Raw genomic sequence first — 22,423 nt, 5'->3', positions numbered from 1 at the left:
GAGAGGGATGGGACTCTTATCAGAGAGGAGCAATTTCTTTGTATTTTCCCTCTTGATCATCTTGACAGAGGGACATTATCAATGGGTAAGTTCTTGAAAAGATGTCATGGACTATGTGCTGCTTAGCGATTGATAGTTGCTATTACGCCTAGATTGCTCGCTAACTAGCGATCAAGCTAACTGAGCCCCCGGTGACTGCGCTGTTGCTACTAGCACTAGTTAGAATAGACAACAACCGGCTTTTCAGAACTATCTAGATGAAGATTTAAATATGTCTATTCGCTATTGTACCATATCAGCTAGTACGCAAATAAATAGCTAGCTGCTGACACGCATATCTGCTCAGACGTGCTCATCATTATCGTCATGTGAGCTGCGGGTGCTTAGTGATCGGGTAGCTAAGCTAATTATAATTAGGTACTAAAAAAAATCTGATATAGTAGTAGTAACTAAATAATCTATCTAGTCTAGAGAAAGGCAAAAAAAAAAAGCTCAATCAGCTGGTATGGTAGACAGCCAACTCAACACATGACGTAAGATTTGTTGTATAATTCTCACGCGACTCAAGTCCAGTGTCAGGTTACAAAACTCATCCATCGCCTCAACCGGGATGAGAAAGGAGGATGAATGAGCGAAGCATCCATAGCACCTCCGTTCAGAAACCTGACAGCTAAATTAGAGCTCTAACTTAGAGCTTCTGCTCCCCAACCATTTAACTAACTAACTAACTAACTAACTAGCTATCTAGCTTGCTTACTCATACCTACACGGGCATGTTCTACCTTCTTGCCTTGTAGGCACAATTGTCCGCCTCCTCAAAGTCAAAGTGACACCTTTTACACTAACTGTTAGCAACGTGCCGAGAAGTGTTGACACATTCATTAAATATTGTCTGGAAGATAGGGTGTTGATACATGCTTGGATACTGAAAACAAGCTAGCTGGTTGCTCTTCAGGAATGTCCTGGTTCCTTCAGTTTGACAGGTTTATGAATGACATTACCCTTACAATCTGTTGACGATTCTCGGCCGGGTCTTGAATTGAACCCTATAGTGAAACAAGGGCAGGGTGTGTTTATGTCGAAGACCAAACCCTTGTCACAAAAAAAGAAGGAAATAAGTGGATTAAAGCCCTCAAACACAACCCTCTCTATTCCCATCTCGTTTGAGTGGATAAAAAGCCCCTGCAATGGATAAGAGACACATGTTTGAGTCATTTGACAGTACACATGATCAGGAAGGCCAGTCAAGTATGACTTCATTTCCCTTTTTAATGCTCTAAATTAAGATGACCCCCTGACAATTCAAGAACTAGTAGTGTCACTTGGCAAGACTCATGGACTCTACGCAACGCAACCCCACCCCATGAATACAGCCTGCAGATTGCACACCCAGACGTGCCAGTTCTGTTTACCTGCGTGTCTGCAGGTTTCAAAAACCAGCTTTAAAGGATGTCCAACACGTCTGTGTTTAAGCAGGTGTGCTTTACCCACATGTCAGCACCTTTCGGAAAACTGCTCCAAGCAGGTTTTCTTTAACTGCATGCTTGCAGGTTCCAGAAACCTGCCTCAATGGGTTTGTTTTACCTGCACGTCGGTAGTTTTTCAGTAACGTTCAAAGCAGGTTTAATTGACCTGCACCTCTACAGGTTTGAGAAACCTGACCCACAGCAGGTTTGCTTAACCTGTGCAACAGAAGATTTTCCGAACCTGCTTTGTAACGATAAACCTCTATTCTGCAGGTCTGCTTTACCTGCACAGCACTGGTCATGGGGGCAACTAAGTAGGCCACTTTTGAACCCTACCCCACAGTTTGATGTGCTCTGATTCGCGTCTTTAGGAAGGCTGAGGCCAGAAACATGATTCAACTATGTAGACACTCAGCGGACTCTGCCGTTTAACACAAGTGTACACTTAACCATGTGAAATAAACCTTTCACAGTGAAAAGAGGGCCAAAGTTCGCCCCATAGAGAACCACTGGCTTCTCCATAGAGAACCATGGGGGTAAGCTTGTTACAAAAGCATGAAAATGCGATATAAGCCGTTGGTTATTTTGGTTTGGAGTCACGTTAGAAGCATATATATGCTATGAAGTTTGCACAGCTGCAGGTAAGCACAGTTTCATGTCATGGGAAATGTGACTGGCTCATCTGGCTGACAGCTCAACAGAACAGAACAATCTATAATAACTACAATCTGCCTTACATTCAACCACACACCTCCTTTCCGTAGTCATGCTGGTTTGAGGGTGAGACTCTGCGGGAAGTGCGTTTCTGATGATGTTGATGGTTTGCTCCTCCCTGCTCTCCCTAAGTCCTCAGAATCACTCTGGGTGGTGGAAAAAAAACCCCGCCAGTGCTTGGTCCCTCTTCACTGAAGGTTTTATGTCACACAGTGAGGTTCACATTTGCATTAATTGGGAGAGTCTGCTGAGCATCTATATAGTTGAATCATGTTTCTGGTCTCAGCCATTTTGAGGATGTGTATCAACTTGAGGGGTGGGCTTCAAAAAGGGCATATTTCGTTGCCACCATGATCAGTGGGTATGGTCCAGATAACTTTTATTGACCTCCCAGATTTTTGGACCTTCATAGGGTCTCCCAGATCACATTTATTGACTTTCCAGATTTAGAAAAATAGCATGTGGAATAAGACATGGAAGCCATGTCACATTCTTTCCCATTGCAACACGTTTGGGGTTGATTAATGTGCTGATAGGTCTAAAAATGTTATCTGGGAGGGCTAAAAGTGTCTGCAGGTCTTATCAAAAACCTGCTGCTGCCAGGTTTTATTTGAAAACCTGCTTGGGAACAGCTTCCAAAACAACCATGCTGCTGGCATGTATCATTCGTAAACTTGCCCTCCTGCAGGTTTGATTGAAGCTGCACAGCTGCAGGTTTAACATTTTCTTGTCACTTGCAGGTTTGTGGGAGCTTGTTTAGCGATATATATGCAGGTATTTTCAAAGATGGCAGGCTGCTCTACCCATGAAGACACTCTTGTAAGATACTGCAGCTGTTCAAGGACACTTTTCTGGAAGTAACTCAACCGAGTGAGAACAGGGTTCACGCAAAGTGAGAAACGTGAAGCGTAAAATGTGAAGTCAACTGTCACAGACAACTCAAATTGGAAAGGGGAATGACCGCAGCGTGTGATTTTGCAGAAGTTGTCATTTATTTTGATGCATAGGGGTTCCTCGAGATAGAAACAGAGAAAAGAGTGAAGAAACTCTTGGTTCCCCTCTGCTTCGCGTAGCCGAGTCTAAGAAAAAACAGCTCATGTAGCATGTTCTTATTGGGCACACAATGTACTTATGTCTCTTCTTGACTTATACACCAAAGCAATTGTTGTCATCACAAGATAGTCAAATTATTGTAATTAATTACTTGGATATACAGTGCCTTTGGAAAGTATTCAGACCCCTTCACTTTTTCCACATTTTGTTATTGTTGTTATAGACTCAATTTTAAATGGATTAAATTAAAAAATAATTTGCCATCAATCCACATGCAATACCCCAGAATGACGAAGTGAAAACACGCTATTTGAAATTTCAGTAAATTTATTAAAATTGAAATACAGAAATACCTCATGTACATAAGTATTCAGGCCCTTTGCTATGACACTCTTAATGAGCTCAAATGCAAAAATGTCATCAACAAATCACTCAATAAGTTGAATTGACTCTTTTTAAAAGTTTACTTTCTGGAGGCACTGTAGTTGGCTTCATAGTGTCAGCTGGTTAATATGCTTTTCCACTTTCTATTAGTTTCTGCCCCCTTATTGATGACACATCAGCATTCTTGAGGGCTGGTCTATATTTTTTATGTTTATGTCCATGGTGCAACATAGTATGTTGCCGTGCCCACAGTCACACAACATCAAGTTCACTTGGTGTCTCCTCTATCTCCCAGGTTCAAGCCCAGCACTGTGTTTGGTACGGTGAGTGTGGGGAGTCCACCCAAGTCCCAGGGAAAAGGTACAACTGCAACTACACTGGACCACCCATCCCGCTCCCTGCAGAAGGCCATCAGCTGCTCAAGGTAAGGTTAGCCAAAGATGTTTTTGAATTGGTCCTCAAGATGTTGTCTGTGGTAAACAAAACTTTCACCACAGTTTTGGTACAGTATACACAGTACTTTTTTTTCAGGTCATGTGACCATGACCTTGACCATGTTGTTTTGTGTCTGTAGGACCTGTGCCCAGGGTATGACTATGGCAACCAGAGTCTCTGCTGTGATGTCCAACAGCTTCAGACTCTTCAAGGGAGTCTTCAGATACCGCTGCAGTTCCTGTCTCGGTATGCATAACATGATTGGCCACTGAACACTGTGTATCATTTATGGAAGTAGCACGGAAGCATGACCCACTTGGAAAATTGTAAAATTGTTTATCAACTTTGATAAGATCAGCAGTGACTTACAACGGAAGGTCTAGCTACAGTGGTAGCCTACCACAAATATTTTTGGGATGTAGTTTTATTTTTAACCACTTTTTTGAGTGCTGACATGCTGTTTGGTCCATTGGTTTTCTTAGAGGATTATCTATGGAATGAATGAACATATTTTACCCATTTGTTTAAACAAATTTTCATTTTCATTTTTGATTGGACACCCTATACCATACAGAGAACAAATATCCAACATTATATCAACATTATTAGCCTCCAATAAATCAGTCAAAACCAGATTCATCTTTGATAGATATGTTAATTTATTAGCGTTTTCTTACTGTTGAGGAAAATAATCCTTTCTTCCTAATAATAAATTCAGTTGGGTATCAAACTCCAAAATTCTGTGAATGAAGATATGTACAAATCTAATAACAAGGATTAATAATAAGTTTTAATACAAGCTTGCAGGAGTACAACAGTGTCTCTCTCTAAGAGTTAACCAGAGTAAGTCAAAGAACAAAGAGAAGGGTGCAGTACTTATAGGAGAGAAAGCTTCCTATACATTCCATACCATAGTATGGCCAGGCCTTATCAGTCTCTTTCTTGGACTATCTTCCAGTTTCCCAACATTAATAATCTGCTAATATCAATAAAGAATACATACCGGTAAACAATGTATTTTGACGCAGCCTGTATTAGGGACCAGCGCTTATTTGCGTTTGTTGAAGACTGCGCTTTTGGAGGTTTTGTTGCTTTTCAAGACGACGTTGTCTCGATGCAAGCTGTCTTTAGTGAGGTAGCTTTGTCCACAGCTTTGTTGTCATTGTCACCTGTATCTTTTTTTACCGTCTCTTTTACTGTTATGATTTTTGGGAACGTGTTTTTTCATGCTCGCTCTCACCATCTGCAGGTGCCCTGCCTGTTTCTACAACCTGATGAACCTGTTCTGCGAGCTGACCTGCAGCCCCCACCAGAGTCAGTTCATGAATGCCATTAAGTTCAGCCCAGACCCAGGCCCGGACAATAAGACCAATGTAGTGGAAGTAAAATACTACATTGGACAGACATTTGCCAATGGTGAGGTTGCTATCTGAGTCAAGCTTGCCATCTTCGCCATTTAAACATGAACTCGCTCCTTCTACATAATGCCTTTTTGTTGTATTACAAAGGATTAGTTTGACTATTTAGCTAGCTCCTAATTTAGCCAAACACATTTGAGGGTCACACAGATTGAGGAACCCGATGAGATCTGTCTGTCAGTGCCAAGTTTTGTAATGTAATGATGTTTTTCACTTTTGGCAGCCATGTATAATGCTTGTAAGGATGTCCAGGCCCCCTCCAGCAACATGAAGGCTCTGTCACTGCTGTGTGGGAAGGATGCCAGTGAGTGCAATGCCACCAACTGGATTCAGTACATGTTTGACATCAACAATGAACAGAGTCCCTTCCCCATCGACCCCATATTCTCAGGTAAAACATAATCAACAAATACACAAAAATGTGTCCCGACATTGTTTAGATTGTCATTATTAATAAATTAACGTCAAGTGGTAACATCAATTGAAAATTGAGCTTGAGTGAAGTCAGTGACCTCCTTTATTTTTGAATGATAAGACCAAATACATGAACATCTTCTTGACTGTCTTCTCTTCGCTCTGCAGATGTCCCAGTGTCTGGTATGACCCCCATGAACAACATGACATACGGCTGTACTGAGGGACTGGAGGACGGCTCGGGCCCGTGCGCCTGCCAGGACTGCAGCCTGGCCTGTGGCCCCACGCCAGTCCCTCCACCCCTGCCCTCGCCCTGGACCATTCTGGGCATCGACGCCATGGTGCTCATCATGTGGATCTCCTACGCAGCCTTCCTCCTCGTCTTCATCAGTGCAGTGCTGGGAGCCTGGTGCTACAGGCAAGGACAGAAGGGCACTGTTTCTGATAAGTCAACTTCTCTTCTTTCTCCTCTCTCTTTCAGTATATCTAATATCTAATGGTGATTTCTTTCTTTCTGGTCCAGGAAACGAACAATCATGTCTGAGTATGGTCCCATATTGGACAGCAATAACCCTCACTCTCTGAACAATGATAACATTGATCAAGGTACTTAAGTCTTCTTGAAACATTTGGCTGTTTTGTGCCCTTGACCCTTAATCACGTAAACTGTTGAGATGCTCAAACTACAACAAGGCTGTTAGATCAGCACAATATGCATGTCTTGGAAAAGAAACTCACGATGCGGCCTGCATGCATCGACTCTCTTTAACCCTCTCTCTGTCTCAGTGGATGCTTCGTGCGGCGAGACCCTGGGTGAGCGGTTCGAGAGCGCCCTGCGCCACCTCTTCACCAGCTGGGGCTCCTTCTGTGTGCGGCAGCCACTGGTGGTGGTGCTGAGCAGCCTGGTCCTGGTGACAGCCTGCTCGGTGGGGCTGGTCTACATGCGCATCACCACAGACCCAGTGGAGCTGTGGTCCTCTCCTGGGAGCCAGGCGCGCCAGGAGAAGGACTACTTTGACAGCCGTTTCGGGCCTTTCTTCAGGGCGGAGCAAATCATCATCACCACCTCGCTGAGCAAGCCTCCTGACTTCGAGCCCTACTATGGGGGGAATAACATCCCCTTCGGAGCCCCCCTGCGCAAGGACGCCCTGCATCAGGTGGGGGTCAGAAAGGGGGAGTGGTGGGATTGTGGCTTGATGGGGCTGGTATAGCTGTTTGCGTGGGTTTAACTCAAACTGCCAAAGAATTTGTTGTATGGATGTCCTTACTAAAGAAATGTCATTTTGAGAGCTCTGTTCTCCAATTTTAGGCCAACATCTAACCTCACAATAAAAGATTGGGTACAAAATGTTGAAATAAAAAAATTATTGTTTTGAGTAGATCCAGAAGTCTTCTGTGTGGATCAAAATGGGAATAGATACACTTTTAATTTTTCAGTCATTTGACACTGTAATATACGATGTTCATCATGGGTAATATTAATCACTTTCTGGTATCCTTACAAATCCATAGATTTGATGTAAACTCCATGTTTCAGGTGTTGGATCTTCAGCTTGACATTGAAGGTTTGGTGGCGACCTACGAGGGTCAGGACGTGACCCTGAAGGACATCTGTCTGTCCCCGCTGGCCCCCTACAACAACAACTGCACCATCCTCAGTGTCCTCAACTACTTTCAGAACAGCCATGACGTGTTAGACCACTGGAAAGGGGACGAATTCTATACCTACGCTGACTACCACACTCACTTCCTCTACTGTGTCAGGTGAGCATCCTTAAGACATTAGACTGCGGTTGTCCTAACTAAAGAAACGTCATTTTGAGAGCTCTGTTCTCCAATTTTAGGCCAACATCTAACCTCCCCTACGTAGGTAAAATTCTGGGAAGAGTCGTTTTCAAAAACAACGAAATTATATTCTCAATGAAAACGGACTATTGATTGGGTCCTTATAGAATTCGGTGGACTGCTGGTACAGTTTTAAACTGTCTAGTCAGCCTTGGGGAGCATGAATCGGAGACGCTACCTTTGGGGTCACACAGAGATCCACCCTTGGTCCTCTCCTCTTCTCTCTATACATGCTCCCACTTGGTAACACCTACCGCCAGTTTCTGACGAGCACCTGACAAGGTTGCCGCCATTCAAGACAAAAACATTTCTTGTGCCCGGAGAGGTGTTAGAATATAGAACCTGGACCGCAACCATTTTGTGTCAGCACCTGCAGCTGGTTGATGCTGCTTTACTCAAGAGGTCAGATCAGTTGTGGTTTCACTACAGTTCTCCTTTTTTGAAGCAACTTACTTTGAAAGATTGGTTCTGATACGGTGGGATCTCTCCCCTTGTAAGGAGTCATCGGTTCTCTTCGTCTGTCTTAATAGTATTGGTAACACTTTATTTGACAATGTCTGTATGACAAGGATAGAGTGTCAACGCAATCTGCTACCTCTTCCCTAACACGTGTATGTCATCTGACATGGGTGGTCATGAATGGACATGATGCCTAATAACGGATATTATGTCATCTTTATGACATTAGATCATATTCTATATCAGTGTTCATATCATATGGACACTGTCAAATAAAGTGTTACCCAAAGTATTCACTCTGTAGCTGTGTAGTACAGATGTAACTGTGTAGTACAGATGACTGGTGGTCTTGGTATCATCCCTGTCCTGTCCTGTCTCTAGTGCCCCAGCCTCCCTCAACGACACTGGCCTCCTCCACGACCCCTGCCTGGGCACGTACGGAGGTCCCATCTTCCCCTGGCTCGTTCTTGGAGGCTACGATGGTGAGCTGAAACAACTGATGCGTCCCATTTCTCCACCCTTCTCCCCAAGTTTGCGCTTCCCCCGCATGTCTTTCAGGGTTCTACCCAGGATGTTTGAACAGCATGGCGCTGGATTCCATTCTCAAAACCTGACTCACGTTTATTCATGTCAAAATGCTAAAAAATAAATTAAAAAAATACAGCTAAAACACTGAATTCACTGAGGAACATCCTAACGCTTTCACTTTCGCTTCGGTTTTTAACAGTGATGTCGTTGGCGATCAAAGATAGACTATCACTTACTAAATATATAGTTCAATTTGCCTTAACATTGTTACATAGTGGCACCGGCAAGTTCAGAGCGTGACGCAGCGCCACTCTTACGTTCTTTAGGGAGAACCCTGGATTTAACAGCATGGGATTGTTGTAAGCATGTGCTGTTATGCTAGCCAAGTCCCATTCAGATCCATACTTCAAGAAAAGGTTGGAGAATTGGAAAGCAGAAAAGTCCATATATTGCAACGTATCGCTATATTCAGGTTGCCGGCGCTACAAAACCAATGTCATTGCATAACTTTATTGTACTGTATAATGAGTTTAAAAAACTGTTGTTGTCCTCTGGTAAATTTACAGCGTTTTATTGTGCAGGTAGAAAGAATAAAGTATTTGGTAATTGACCTTTATAGAATTGTTTGGTAATTACCTTAGACCTTTGCATGGAGCTCTTGAAATATCATTCCTTATTGTTTTACCCTTGTTTATTATAGTGTATTTTGAGCTGTCTGCTGTCTACATGATTCCCTGACCGTTGCACTTTTCACATCTTGTTTTCCCAACTGAAGCTACCAACTACAACAATGCTACAGCTCTAGTGATCACATTCCCTGTCAACAACTACCACAATGACACAGTCAAGCTGGGCAAAGCCAGGGCTTGGGAGAAAGAGTAAGTTTTCTCACATCATACAGAACATTAAATAATCATATTGTATCGTATTAATTATTCCATTCAATGCAGGGGAAGAATTGAAGTTCCACTTAAAAAAACTGAGAACTCCTTACTGAAAATAAATCTCTTTATCGATTGGAATTTCATCTCATCCCCTAAATTGAAATGGAATTAACCCCAAGCCCCAATGTTACCCGTTTACTCGTGCAATAAGGTTAGGTTTTGTGTGACAAGTTGCCTCACAGCAACACAAATCCCCCCTATGTCTGTTCCAGGTTCATCAGCTTCTTGAAGAACTACAGCAACCCCAACCTGACCGTCTCCTTCAACTCGGAGAGGAGTATCGAGGACGAGATCAACCGTGAGAGCGAAGGTGACATCAGCACCATCGTGGTCAGCTACGCCATCATGTTTGTGTACATCTCCCTGGCCCTGGGCCACATCCACAGCCTCAGGAGACTGCTGGTGAGGCTACCACACTTCAGACGCAGCAACAAGCTTGTTTTGTTAATGAGTTTCATTTTACATTTTACATTTATGGCATTTAGCAGACGCCTTTATCCAAAGCGACTTACAACAAATACATTTGTTTAAGTAAGTGAGTCATCTATCCATCAGTCACTATAAGATAAAGTAATCAATGCTCAGACCAGGGGCCATAGGCAGTCACAATGCTAGAAGAAGTTTTTTTTTTTTTTTTTTACTACTACTACTAATGCCAGAGAGGAGACGTAAAAATAAGTAAATAAGAAATGTGATTTTTGCATTGATATGTCAACGTGGTCCTGCTTTGTTATGGGGTCGGTCAGTCTCAGTTTCAACATTTTATTGTCTATGTACTGGGATGCAGGGGAGTTTATGACAGTACAATGAAATTCCTAAAATCCTTATTCGTAAAAACACAGAATACATAATCCAAAACACTAGCAGCAGTGACTACACTATAAGAGTTGTGTATGTTATTAAGGTTATGAATGTGCAATTTAGTATTAAACGTGTGCTGTGTCTACTAATAGGTATCTTTTGATGGTGATTTTAAGTTGATAACTAAACTAGATTGAATTGGTACCCCTATAGATTGTCTATACTTTCAATATTTATTGAGAAACGCATTACACATTGCATTATTTGCAATTACTAACAATGTGCAGCTGTCCTTCTACACAGTTGACTGGTTGTTGTGTTTCCCGCCCACCTGGCATCTTCCATGTTAGATCCAGGGAGGTAGTGGAAAAAAAAGAAAGAAAAGAGAACCATAAATGTTCGTAATAACACTATTTTCAGTTAAGAAAGGGGCGTTAATGGTGTTTATTTGCGTTTACCCACCACTACCCTGGTTACTGATTTTATCAGTTGAAATGAAAATCAGTTAAACTTACTAAACTCGTTTAACCTCCTTGACACCATCCAGGAACTCAACGATCCAAATTGGAAGTCAATAATCCTTGCGCTTTGTACCTACCCAGGTGGACTCTAAGATCTCCCTGGGCATCGCAGGCATCCTCATAGTGCTGTGCTCGGTGTCCTGCTCCCTGGGCGTCTTCAGCTACGCTGGCATCCCCCTTACCCTCATCGTCATCGAGGTCATCCCCTTCCTGGTGCTGGCCGTGGGAGTGGACAACATCTTCATTATCGTGCAAACGTACCAGGTACGGTACCACCTCCATGCTAGAAGTCCTCTCTGCTGTCTGTGTCGGACGACATTCAACTAATATACGTTTAATCGTGTTGGTGTGTTGGTGTGTTGGTGTGTTGGTGTGTTGGTGTGTGTGTGTGTGTGTGTGTGTGTGTGTGTGTGTGTGTGTGTGTGTGTGTGTGTGTGTGTGTGTGTGTGTGTGTGTGTGTGTGTGTGTGTGCTGTGCTTTGTAGAGGGATGAGCGGATGCCTCAGGAGGAGCTGCATCAGCAGATCGGCCGTATCCTAGGCGACGTGGCGCCCAGCATGCTCCTCTCCTCCTTCTCAGAGACCGTGGCGTTCTTCCTGGGTAGGAGAATTATCCAATCACCTCTGGCCAAAACCTGATCTGAGATCCTTGAGGTGCGCCATTGACATCAATGTGTGATGAAGAGTCATGCACGTGGATCTCAAATCAGGATTCAGCCCTTGCGGCTCGTGTGTTTTGTCACATACTACTATAACAGTATTACTTGACGGTCATGTTCAAAGAATAGAACAGCTTTTTATCACCTGCCTGTGGATGTGAGCTTTAATGGACAATATGTCTTTCTCAATGTGTTTGTAAGGGTTTTGATAGTTAGTGTTTTGATGCAACCTGGCCTTACGTGTTATACCCACGGATTTCAGTTTGCTGCTGTATGTGACTAACCAACAAGCTTGAATAGTATAGCACACAGTAGTCAATGAGGTTCCAATCTCTTTCTACTCTTTGTGTGTTTTGTCTGTCTGTTTTTACATTTGTATGGTAGCATGCCGAAGAAAAATGTACATTTTATGAAAATGTCACGGACAATAAAGTTATGTCATGCCATGTTTAGGTGCCCTCTCCAGTATGCCAGCGGTGCGGACCTTCTCCCTGTTCGCTGGGCTGGCAGTGTTCATTGACTTCCTGCTGCAGATCAGCTGCTTTGTCAGTCTCCTGGGCCTGGATGCCAAGAGGCAGGAAGTGAGTCAGGAGACAGCTCACTGGGGCATGACAGGGTTGGGTGGGGGACGATCTGTTTCTCTCTGAGTCACCATCATGTCATTGTAGCTATGCTGGCTAAGCACTAGCATCAGTGGGAAATGCAGTAATGTGATAGAGGAAGTATAGGACATTCTTAACAACGTGACTCAAGCAATAACACACAAGGGGGTGTAGAACAGTGAAGAGGTTTTGCCGTTGTATATTGTTATTTTATAAAACGGTTAGATCCGGCAACTCTAATTGGCACGACTTGATTGGTTAAAAGGTGCATTCTGGCCGTGCTAAAATAGCAATATACAATGGCAGACCTCTTTACTGTTCTATTTGATTGATCTTCAAAAATGCGCTTCACCTCCATGGAATATAAAGACAGGCTGATTTGACTCGCTTGCTTGATTACATTTGACCGCAGCACAGCTGTGCGAAAACCACGATATAGCACAGCTGTTCTAAAACCACGATATAGCACAGCTGTTCTAAAACCATGATATAGCACAGCTGTTCTAAAACCATGATATAGCACAGCTGTTCTAAAACCATGATATAGCACACCCTCTTCATGCTTAATTAGCATCAGAATCAGAATTCTTTTATTTGGCCAAGTATATTTGCACATACAGGAAATTGACTTGGTGAGGTTGGTGCATGGGACATAAAAAACAAATCGCAAATATTGACAAGAAATTTACAAAACAGCAAAGTATTAACAAAATAGCAATAACAAATTTACAAAAAAGAGCAGCAGAACAATACATCGTGTAGGCACAAGAGGCTGTGAAATGGTTGTGGGGCATGTACACTATAAATTAGAATAATTTTAAATAATTATAAATTACACTGTCAGTGCATTGTTTGTATGACAGGGTGGGGGGGGGGTCAGAGAGAGGGGCAGGGGGCTTGGTTGTGAGCCCCACTGCCATGGGGAAGAAACTGTTCAACTGTTCATGGCTGGAATGCACCTTCTAACCAGATTGTGCCAGATCTAACCGTTGTATAATGTAGAATTCGATGCTACACTTGGTAGAAACAACCCATAGTCCCCATTACCCTTGACACTGGTACACTTCCCATTTGCCTGGACACTTTGGATGTTTTTTTTTGGCCCAGGCCTTTCTCCCCAGACACTTTGGATTATGGTAGTATTTCCACCTTTAGGTTAGGCATAATTTGCTATTCTGCTTTATCTATCCAAACCATTCAGATGCACACAAGTGTCCAGGGGAGTAGGGGCTAGGGGTTGTTTCTGGACAGGGTGTACTCATCATCATTGACTCTTGTTCATTGTGTTCTCCTGTCACGTTCTGCTATGGCTGTGTTCTCAGGGGAACCGGCTGGACATCATCTGCTGTGTGAAGCTGCCAGAGGTACAGGAGGACAGGACAGACGGCTTCCTCTTCTGCTTCTTCAAGAAGATCTACGCTCCCTTCATCCTAAAGGAGTGGGTGCGCCCCATAGTGGTGAGTGTGTAGCAGAGGTGGTTTTGGGATGACACTCTCGTGATGCGGTAGCCCTGCCTGAGAACAGTTGCCCTTGGACCTCGAGGATGTCCTCTTGGCCTAATGATAGACGCTTGTGTCTCCCACATGGGAGAACTGGGTTCGAACCCTGCCCGTCACAAGTGCCGATCGATACAAAGAAATGTCTCATATTTTACCCCTGACCCTTCTTATTGGCACAGTATCAAAGTTGTGTGTGTGTGTGTGTGTGTGTGTGTGTGTGTGTGTGTGTGTGTGTGTGTGTGTGTGTGTGTGTGTGTGTGTGTGTGTGTGTGTGTGTGTGTGTGTGTGTGTGTGTGTGTGTGTGTGTGTGTGTTCTGATATTGATTTAATTCTCTCTGTCGCTGTCCAGGTGGCTGTGTTTGTCGGGATGCTGTCTTTCAGTATCGCTGTGGTGAATAAGGTGGAGATCGGACTGGACCAGAAACTCTCCATGCCTGATGTAAGTGTTGTACATCTACTCTCCACCAGCCTCTGTGTGCTCTCATAGACTGGTACTGCAAGTGTATTTTCCTGGGCTGGACCACCTCTCTTGCATTTCCTTTGGTAGATTTGCACATACATATCACAAAACAGATTGACAGACATAATATCGATTTAAATGATATCCCCCCCACAATAATATTCAAGTTTTATTCTCTTTTCATTCATTCAATTCTGTCTTAACCTGAATATCCTGACCCTGTGTAGGACTCGTATGTGCTGGACTACTTCAAGAACATGAGTGAGTACCTTCACACGGGGCCTCCGGTCTACTTTGTGGTGGAGGAGGGTCACGACTACCGCACTTTGGAGGGCCAGAACACCGTGTGTGGCGGGGTGGGTTGCAACAACGACTCCCTAGTCCAGCAGGTCTACACTGCCTCGCTCATGAGCAACTAGTGAGTAGGACACACACACACACACACACACTCACTCACTCACTCACTCACAGACACCCTTTGGACTGCATGTTGAAATCAGTAGTTTGAACTTAAAGGGGTCAAATTGAGTTATTTGAACTCTTGATATGACTGTGCCAAACTCCTCCAATGCCTGTTTGTCTTATTCGTCAACTATGCCCGTAGTCGTTGTGTCTATAGAAAAGTCTAGGTTATTTCCTGTTTTTTGTTTTCTTATCTAGCACCACCATCGGCTTCAACCCGTCGTCCTGGCTGGACGACTACTTTGATTGGGTGAAGCCTCAGTCGACCTGCTGCCGGTATTACAACTCCTCAGGGGCCTTCTGCAACGCCTCAGGTAAACCATTATCCACTGTGTCAACACACCACTCAGCTCACCCACCCCAAAACTTCCATTCCTTGTGTCCTCGCTCCCTTCTTTAAAAGCATTGGAGTGGCCTGGGTTGGTCCAGTGGTTTAGCACCGTGGCCTACAGTGCACACACATACCCATGTTGGCATGGGTTCGAATCCGGCCTATGCCATCTCCTCCTTAATTTCCTGTCTCTCTCCACTGTCTCTATCCAATAAAAATAAGAATTATAATATAATATACACTCACAGAACATGTAATGGTGTGGGGAATGCTTTCTTGGCACACTTTGGGCCCGTTAATACCAATCAATCATCACTTGAATGCCACAGCCTATTTGAGTATTGTTGCTGACCATGTGCTTCCCTTCATGGCCACAATTTACCCATCTTCTAATGGCTACTTCCAGCATGATAATGCACCATGTCACAAAGCAGAAGTCGTCAAACTGGTTTCATGAACATGACAATGAGTTCAGTGTTCTTCAGTCACCTTATCTGAATCCAAAAGAACACCTTTGGGCTGTGGTAGAACGGGAGATTCACAGGTTGAAAGTCCACCTGAAAGATCTGCAGGAATTGCATGATGCAATCATGTCATCATGGACCAGAATCTCAAAGGAATGTTTCCAACATCTTGTGGAATCAACGCCACGAAGAACTGAGGCTGTTTTGAAAGCAAAGGGAGGCCCTACCCAGTATTAGTATAGTGTTCCTTATAGTGAGTGCTCGGTGAGTGTATATTATATGGAGCTCTGTCGCTATCAGTGTTGTGGAACAGGAGTGAAAAATGCTTACAGACAGTCTGTTTAAACAAGACAAGAAGCAGGGTTCACTCCCGGCTGCATGGGACCATATTATTGCAGCACAGATTTGCTTTTGCTTTGGTGTCGTCAACCAAGTTGTGTCTTTTGAATCTTGATAGAAAGTTGTCACCATTGATTACCCCTCTACCCCACAACCGTGTCACCCAAAGACTCCCAGTACCCGAGGTTACAAAAAATGTCATGAAGATGCAAGTAATGACTCCGTTTATTATATTCTGAAGGGCTTTTTCTTCGTCATTTGTTGTTGTGATGTTTATGTATGTTATGTATGTTTTTTGTTAGTGGTGGATACGTCTTGTGTGCACTGCCGCCCCATGACTCCCAGTGGGAAGATGAGGCCCACAGGAGAGGATTTCATGAAGTTCTTACCCATGTTTCTGTCAGACAACCCCAACGTCAAGTGTGGAAAGGGGTAACGATTTTTCTCGTCTCTCAATGAACGTTTGGATCAGTGTGGAATTGACCGTTGTAACGCGGCCCCAGCTCACTTAGTTCATGACGCATGACAAACCCATGACATTTGCAGTTTTCGCCTTTTTTGCTTTCCTAATTATTCATAATATATTCGATGGCCAGCTTTAGAAAAAAACACATAAAAAGCATGCCTATGAAATAATTAATTTAACTCACTAACTGCCAATGAATTCCAGAACACTCACCGCCTTGTTCCGAGTGTTTTGTGGTATTTACCTAGCAACAATACTTTGACTAGCTACAGAATGAAGCATCATCATTTATGCATTTTTGGCACTCTAGAATATTGACAATTTGGGCGACTTCATTCACCCTTGGCATTAAATGAGTTAAGATGATGACATTGATGGAGTTGTTTCCCTGGTGTTGTTGTGGTGCTCCTCCAGAGGCCATGCGGCATACAGCTCAGCAGTAGACCTGACGGGGGACGCCGTGGGAGCCACCTACTTCATGACTTACCACACCATCCTCAAAGACTCCCCAGACTTCATAGACGCCATGAAGATGGCCCGGGCCCTGGCCAACAACATCACCAGATCCATGGGTCTGGAGGGCAAGGGACACAGAGTCTTCCCCTACAGGTACACTCCTAAGGCTGCGTCCCAATGCTCCACTTCTGCCCACATCAAGCTCTAGCTTGTTTCTTGAGTAAGCAATATGGTGTATATTGTGCCTGGCGTATCAGAGGGCAGGATGGAGCGACTACAGTATTGTCTGTACAGTACCTACCCAATGCTTTTAGATCTAGTGCTTTGGGGTTAAGGGTTATGGGTTGCTTCGGGATCCAGGGAGGGAACGTTGAATGAACGTTGATGTTAGGGTAGGGTCGCTGCCTCCTGAGTCCCTAATTCAGGGTGACTGGCGCCAAGCTGTTCAGTTGTATTGCTCCTCCCAACTCAAAGTTCAGTGACTTTGTTCTGCAAAACACCATAAAAGATGGAAAAGTCGGTCATAGATAAGCACCCATTGCCCTCTTGTACAAGGATGTTTTTTTCATGTTTGACCTGGAATGTTATTGCCACCCCTCTACCCCTCATCCTATGTAGTGTTAGATAGCAAGGGACTATACAATATAATCCCTCTTAAAGGAGTACTTTACAAAAAAATCTATAGCTTGCCAAAAGGATACTTATGACATCCTGGTAGATCAATGAGAAATATACTTGAAAATTATTTTAGAGTAAAGTACTCCTTTTAATAGTTAAGATACTTTGATACTTACTCCACCAGACCAACTGTCACCTGAAAAAGATGGTTGGTTTTAGAAAAATTAAAACACCAGCATGCAATTTTAAACATCATGTAAATTCTAAATCCTTTCCTTTTGCAGCGTCTTCTATGTGTTCTACGAGCAGTACCTGACCATCGCCTACGACACGGCCCTGAACCTGAGCCTGTCCCTGGCGGCCATCTTTGTGGTGTCCACGGTGCTGCTGGGCTTCGAGCTGTGGTCGGCCGTGCTGGTCAGCCTCACCATCGCCATGATCCTGGTCAACATGTTCGGGGTGATGTGGCTGTGGAACATCAGCCTCAACGCCGTGTCGCTGGTCAACCTGGTCATGGTGAGGATGAAACAGTCTGCTTAGAGGCTGTTTTTACATTAGAAGGAGCTTGAAAGACAGTGACATTTTTCCTTCAGGTTGATACATTTTGGGGGTTTTCCTATTTTTTCTAAGCCTGAATATTTTGTACTAATATTTTGATGTGTGTGTGTTGCAGAGCTGCGGGATCTCGGTGGAGTTCTGCAGTCACATTGTGCGGGCCTTCTCCGTCAGTGTGAAGAGCACGCGGGTGGAGCGGGCCGAAGAGGCGCTGGCACACATGGGCAGCTCAGTAAGTCCTCCTCCACCCCACAGACAAGCCAGTGTCACCACAGACAAGCCAGTGTCACCACAGACAAGCCAGTGTCACCACAGACAAGCCAGTGTTCCCAGTCACCACAGACAAGCCAGTGTTCCCAGTCACCACAGACAAGCCAGTGTCACCACAGACAAGCCTGTATCCTCATACAAACTGCATTCAGTTAATAATAGTATGATTTGCTGGAAATTGCATGACTCATTTTATATAACATTACAGTTATTTACAAGATAAAGACATAAAACTATTATTTGCATTCAACCCAGGTGTGCCAATGTCGCCAGCCAGTTATTAAAGTCCCACTAAGTTGAAATGTCAAGATTTAAAACGATTTCCTGTGCTTATCCATGATATTCTGTAACGATTTGAGTCAGAAATGAGGGTGGAGTGGCACATGTTTCTCTGACTGGAACTAATACCACCTTTTCCTTCTGGAATGCACATTTTTACCAAATGAGGAAATGAAACTAGTGCTGGAGTTGTCATAACCCTTTTAAGGTTATGAAAACATGGTTTGTTTGCTTTCAGGTGTTCAGTGGGATCACGCTGACTAAGTTTGGAGGCATCCTGATCCTGGCTTTGTCCAAGTCCCAGATCTTCCAGATTTTCTACTTCCGCATGTACCTGGCCATGGTGCTGCTGGGGGCGACCCACGGGCTCATCTTCCTCCCTGTACTCCTCAGCTACGCAGGTGCACCGCGTTTATCTCTGTCACCAATCAATCAATCAAACTTTAATTATATAGCACATGACTTCAATGCAATGCACAAAAATATGAAAACAGTGAAAATGAGGCACAATGCAGTATGGCAAAAATAGAAAAGTCTTATATTGATATAGTCTTATAGACACCAGAAACATTTCACCTAATTGCTCAAATAGCACACTGACATCATTTTTATAAGCCCACAAAGAGTATGAAGGTGTTTTTTGTTTTTTTAAACACCTATTAGTCGAACTTTACCATTGGAAGAACACAGTCTTATATTTCAAACAGATGTACTGTACATTGTTATATTTTACTGTGCCTCATTTGACCATAGACACATACATGACAATGTTTACTTGACACCGCTACATTCATTTACACTAGGTGACAAAGACTTGAAAATCACCACGCTATTTAACTCACCAACTGACAAAGAATTCCATAACACTCACCACTAAGAGGGCCAAGTGATCTATGTGGTATTTACCTAGCAACAATACTTTGATTGGCTACAAAATGAAGCATCATAATGCATTTTTGGTGAATTAAAGTCACCCGTGGCACTCTAGAATGTTGACAGTTTGGGCGACTTTATTCATCCATGGCAGTAAATGAGTTAACCACCCCTGCCTGTCTTCCTCCTCCCCCAGGACCTTCTTTAAACAAAGCTAAGGTGTTCGCCGCTAACAAGCGCTACGCGGGCACGGAAAGGGAACGCCTCCTCAACTTCTAACGTTGAAGCTCTTACGGGAGCGGGACAATGAACTAACCAGTTGTCTGGGTCGGGAGAGACTGTGTGGGTGTGGGGCATATGCAAATTTCCATGATTACTGACACACTCGCGCCATCACCAACGTCACTACTACTTCTACCCTACAGATGCAACTCAGGAATACACTAGGGACTGCTAGGGGCCTTGTCCAAATCGTCCCTTTATTGCCCCCTGTTGGACTTCAGACACGTTTTCCTCCGGTGCAATTCTGATTCCGTTATATCTACAGTTGGAGCGCCCCCTAAAGGCCCCCTATGCAATAGAGGGATATATTTCCCCCGCATCACATGAAGTAAAGTGTGTGAAAGTAGGAAACGTCACCCACAGCCCCAACAGTTTACAGAAGAAACCCTCTCAGTTCCATATAACAGTCTAAACCAGTCACTGATGTGTTGTTGTTTTTTTGTATTGGATAAAGTAGTGTAAAGAAAGAAGAATGTGGAAAGAAAATGTTGATGATAATATGCAAAAGTTTACCTCTGACATGGCCCTTTTGGAGAGCTATTTGATATGCTACTTATCAGTAATATTCTGTACCGATTACACTGTAATGTAACCAATCATGAAAAAATTATGTTCTAGATAAAATGACCTTGGATGTACCAGGTGTGTCCCACAGTCACTGAAGTGTATACTTGGTTGGATGGGGATTGTTTCACCCATATTGTAAAGAAATATTGTGTGACACAATATCGTCCTAAATAACCTAATACCCCAGTTTGTGAGCACTGATAATTCTTGGAAGCATTCCTTTTGTTACATTATACTAGGCTTGGTTCCCCATTTGGTGCAGTAATGCTTTTTGCTTACAGGAAAGTGCACTGACTACGCATTTGTAGTACCTCAATGTTATACTAAAGTAAATGGTTAAGGGAAATGGATCAAGGCATTAAGCTTGTTGACAATGCTGCATATCGGCACTGGGCAGTGGCATAATGTAATAGTCTTGTAAATGTCTTGAAAACATTTTAACATGTGTAACTTGGTTTTTGAAAAAAAAATTGGTCATTCCAGAATGGATACTCCACTATTTGTATGATGCTTTCTTTTTTAAAATAAATCATCTCTACTAATGTAGATTTTGTATGTTTGATTTTGAAATTACACCACACAATCCATGGCCCAAAATAATCTTTGAACATATGTAAGTGAGGTGGGTGGTGTGTTGAGGAACGTTGCCTGACCTGAAAGCATGCGTTGGCCCCTGAGTTAGATACTGGTCTTTACGTAAAAGCCTAAACGTAAACAACGTAAGAGTCTTGGTTGGTGACTTTTGTAGTTCTACGAAAAGCCCACAGGGTGGCACCAGATAACATTAGTGACTGTTTACTGTTGTGTCTGGGTCTGATTCTTCTGACTGTATAGTCAGTGACCTACTTTTCATCCCTCTGTAAGGCTATAGTCTTTGTTATGCAATATGTCTTTACTTCAGGGGGAATGTGGTCTAACATGATAGGATATAACATTTTAATATTCTTGATGCAAATTTGAAAGCCACTTTTTGTGTTGCATTTCAAAGGGTTGCACTGCTGTGATGCAGGAGAATGTAAATATCCATGTTTTTTTCTTCTATTGTGTGTTTTTTTTTTTTTTAAAACAATCGTGAACAATGTAAATTACACCTTCCCCCAACAGCCCGACTCTCATCTTAAATGTGAATATGCAAACTAGAAATTCCTTGCCAAGCCACAGAAGACCGACCGTGTCCATTTCCTCCTAGTCCAGCGTGTGTCCTGACTTGGCTGGCCTTCCTGTGTTGTTGTCACACAAACCGCCACCTCATGACTTATTCATCCGTCTCTCTCGCAGTGCTGGGGCTGTTCTTTGAATGTACTGGGAGAGAGATTAAAATATTAATTCCCCTTGACTGTGAGTGAGGGAGAGAGGGAGAGAGAGGGGAGGTCTGCTGTTATGTAAGCCTTGTGTGGCTCACCTCTCTCTGGACCCTTACCTGACCCCATGTCTCAATCACGCACTTCGACAGCTGAACCCACAGTTGGCTGGGAGCCACTATACTGTGGTCTAGTTGAACATGACTGTCATGCAGTACAGGTCACAGTACAATTGTCTTTGCTGAAATTCTGAACATGGTTTTCTCTGTCAGTTACTTCCAAGAGATTGCAAATTGTCAAATTAGAACGTCAGTGCAGTGGTCAAATTATAAAGTAATCTGTATGAATGCCAGCTTTCAACTAACTGTAGTCTCCCAGACAAGGTTGAAGGTATTAGAGGATTCTTGTCGGATCAGTTGGGAGTTGGACTTTTTGGCCGAGTTTCTGGCTGTGGCCTCCTCTGTATGCTCTGAATGACCATATCCTTAGATTATTGATCTCTGGGAATGTAATTTATTTTCTTTCTCAGATGAATCACAATGTAATATTTTACAGAAACTGGAAATAATCTAATAAGCCTGGCCTACAATTTGGTTATAGGTGAATTAAATCATTATTTGGGGCACTTGCGCTAGATAGATTGGGAGGTAAAACAGGAATTGCATTAGGAAAACCCTAACCCTCACTTTGGGAATATGTTGAAGGTCATAACCCAAAGCAGCTGACCCCTTCATCTAGAACACAGACTGAACACATTTTACTTCAGCCGGTATGTGAGGTTTTTATTTAACAGCACAAATGGTTCAAGCAGCTATGGTGTCAGTGAGTTCTGCATGTAGGGGCACCAACAAAACATAAACGTTGGAGCAAAATGCACATATTGATTTCCATGACTTATTTCTTGTGCTGAAGGAATTACATACCAAGAGAGCAGCATTACTTTTCTAGAACTTTATTTGA

At 43.3% G+C, this 22,423-nt stretch overlaps 1 protein-coding gene across 1 annotated transcript; it reads left to right on the top strand.

Moving 5' to 3' along the window:
* On the top strand, positions 1-20,708 carry npc1 (Niemann-Pick disease, type C1). The gene is made up of 25 exons (XM_083689754.1): positions 1-85; positions 3,913-4,041; positions 4,192-4,298; positions 5,302-5,468; positions 5,694-5,861; positions 6,053-6,302; positions 6,408-6,490; positions 6,671-7,041; positions 7,422-7,648; positions 8,570-8,670; positions 9,492-9,594; positions 9,873-10,062; positions 11,064-11,246; positions 11,467-11,581; positions 12,093-12,220; positions 13,564-13,698; positions 14,090-14,179; positions 14,428-14,618; positions 14,861-14,976; positions 16,099-16,228; positions 16,677-16,871; positions 17,621-17,852; positions 18,010-18,123; positions 18,679-18,841; positions 19,510-20,708. The coding sequence occupies exons 1-25, from the start codon at positions 8-10 to the stop codon at positions 19,590-19,592; spliced, it is 3,849 nt and encodes a 1,282-aa protein (XP_083545880.1). The 5' UTR covers positions 1-7; the 3' UTR covers positions 19,593-20,708.
* Positions 20,709-22,423: the final 1,715 nt, after the last annotated feature.

Source organism: Argentina silus (assembly GCF_951799395.1).
Source record: "Argentina silus genome assembly, chromosome: 18".
NCBI lineage: Eukaryota > Metazoa > Chordata > Actinopteri > Argentiniformes > Argentinidae > Argentina > Argentina silus.
Note: the sequence above shows the minus strand (reverse complement) of the source record. Positions and strands in the feature narration are given on the sequence as shown.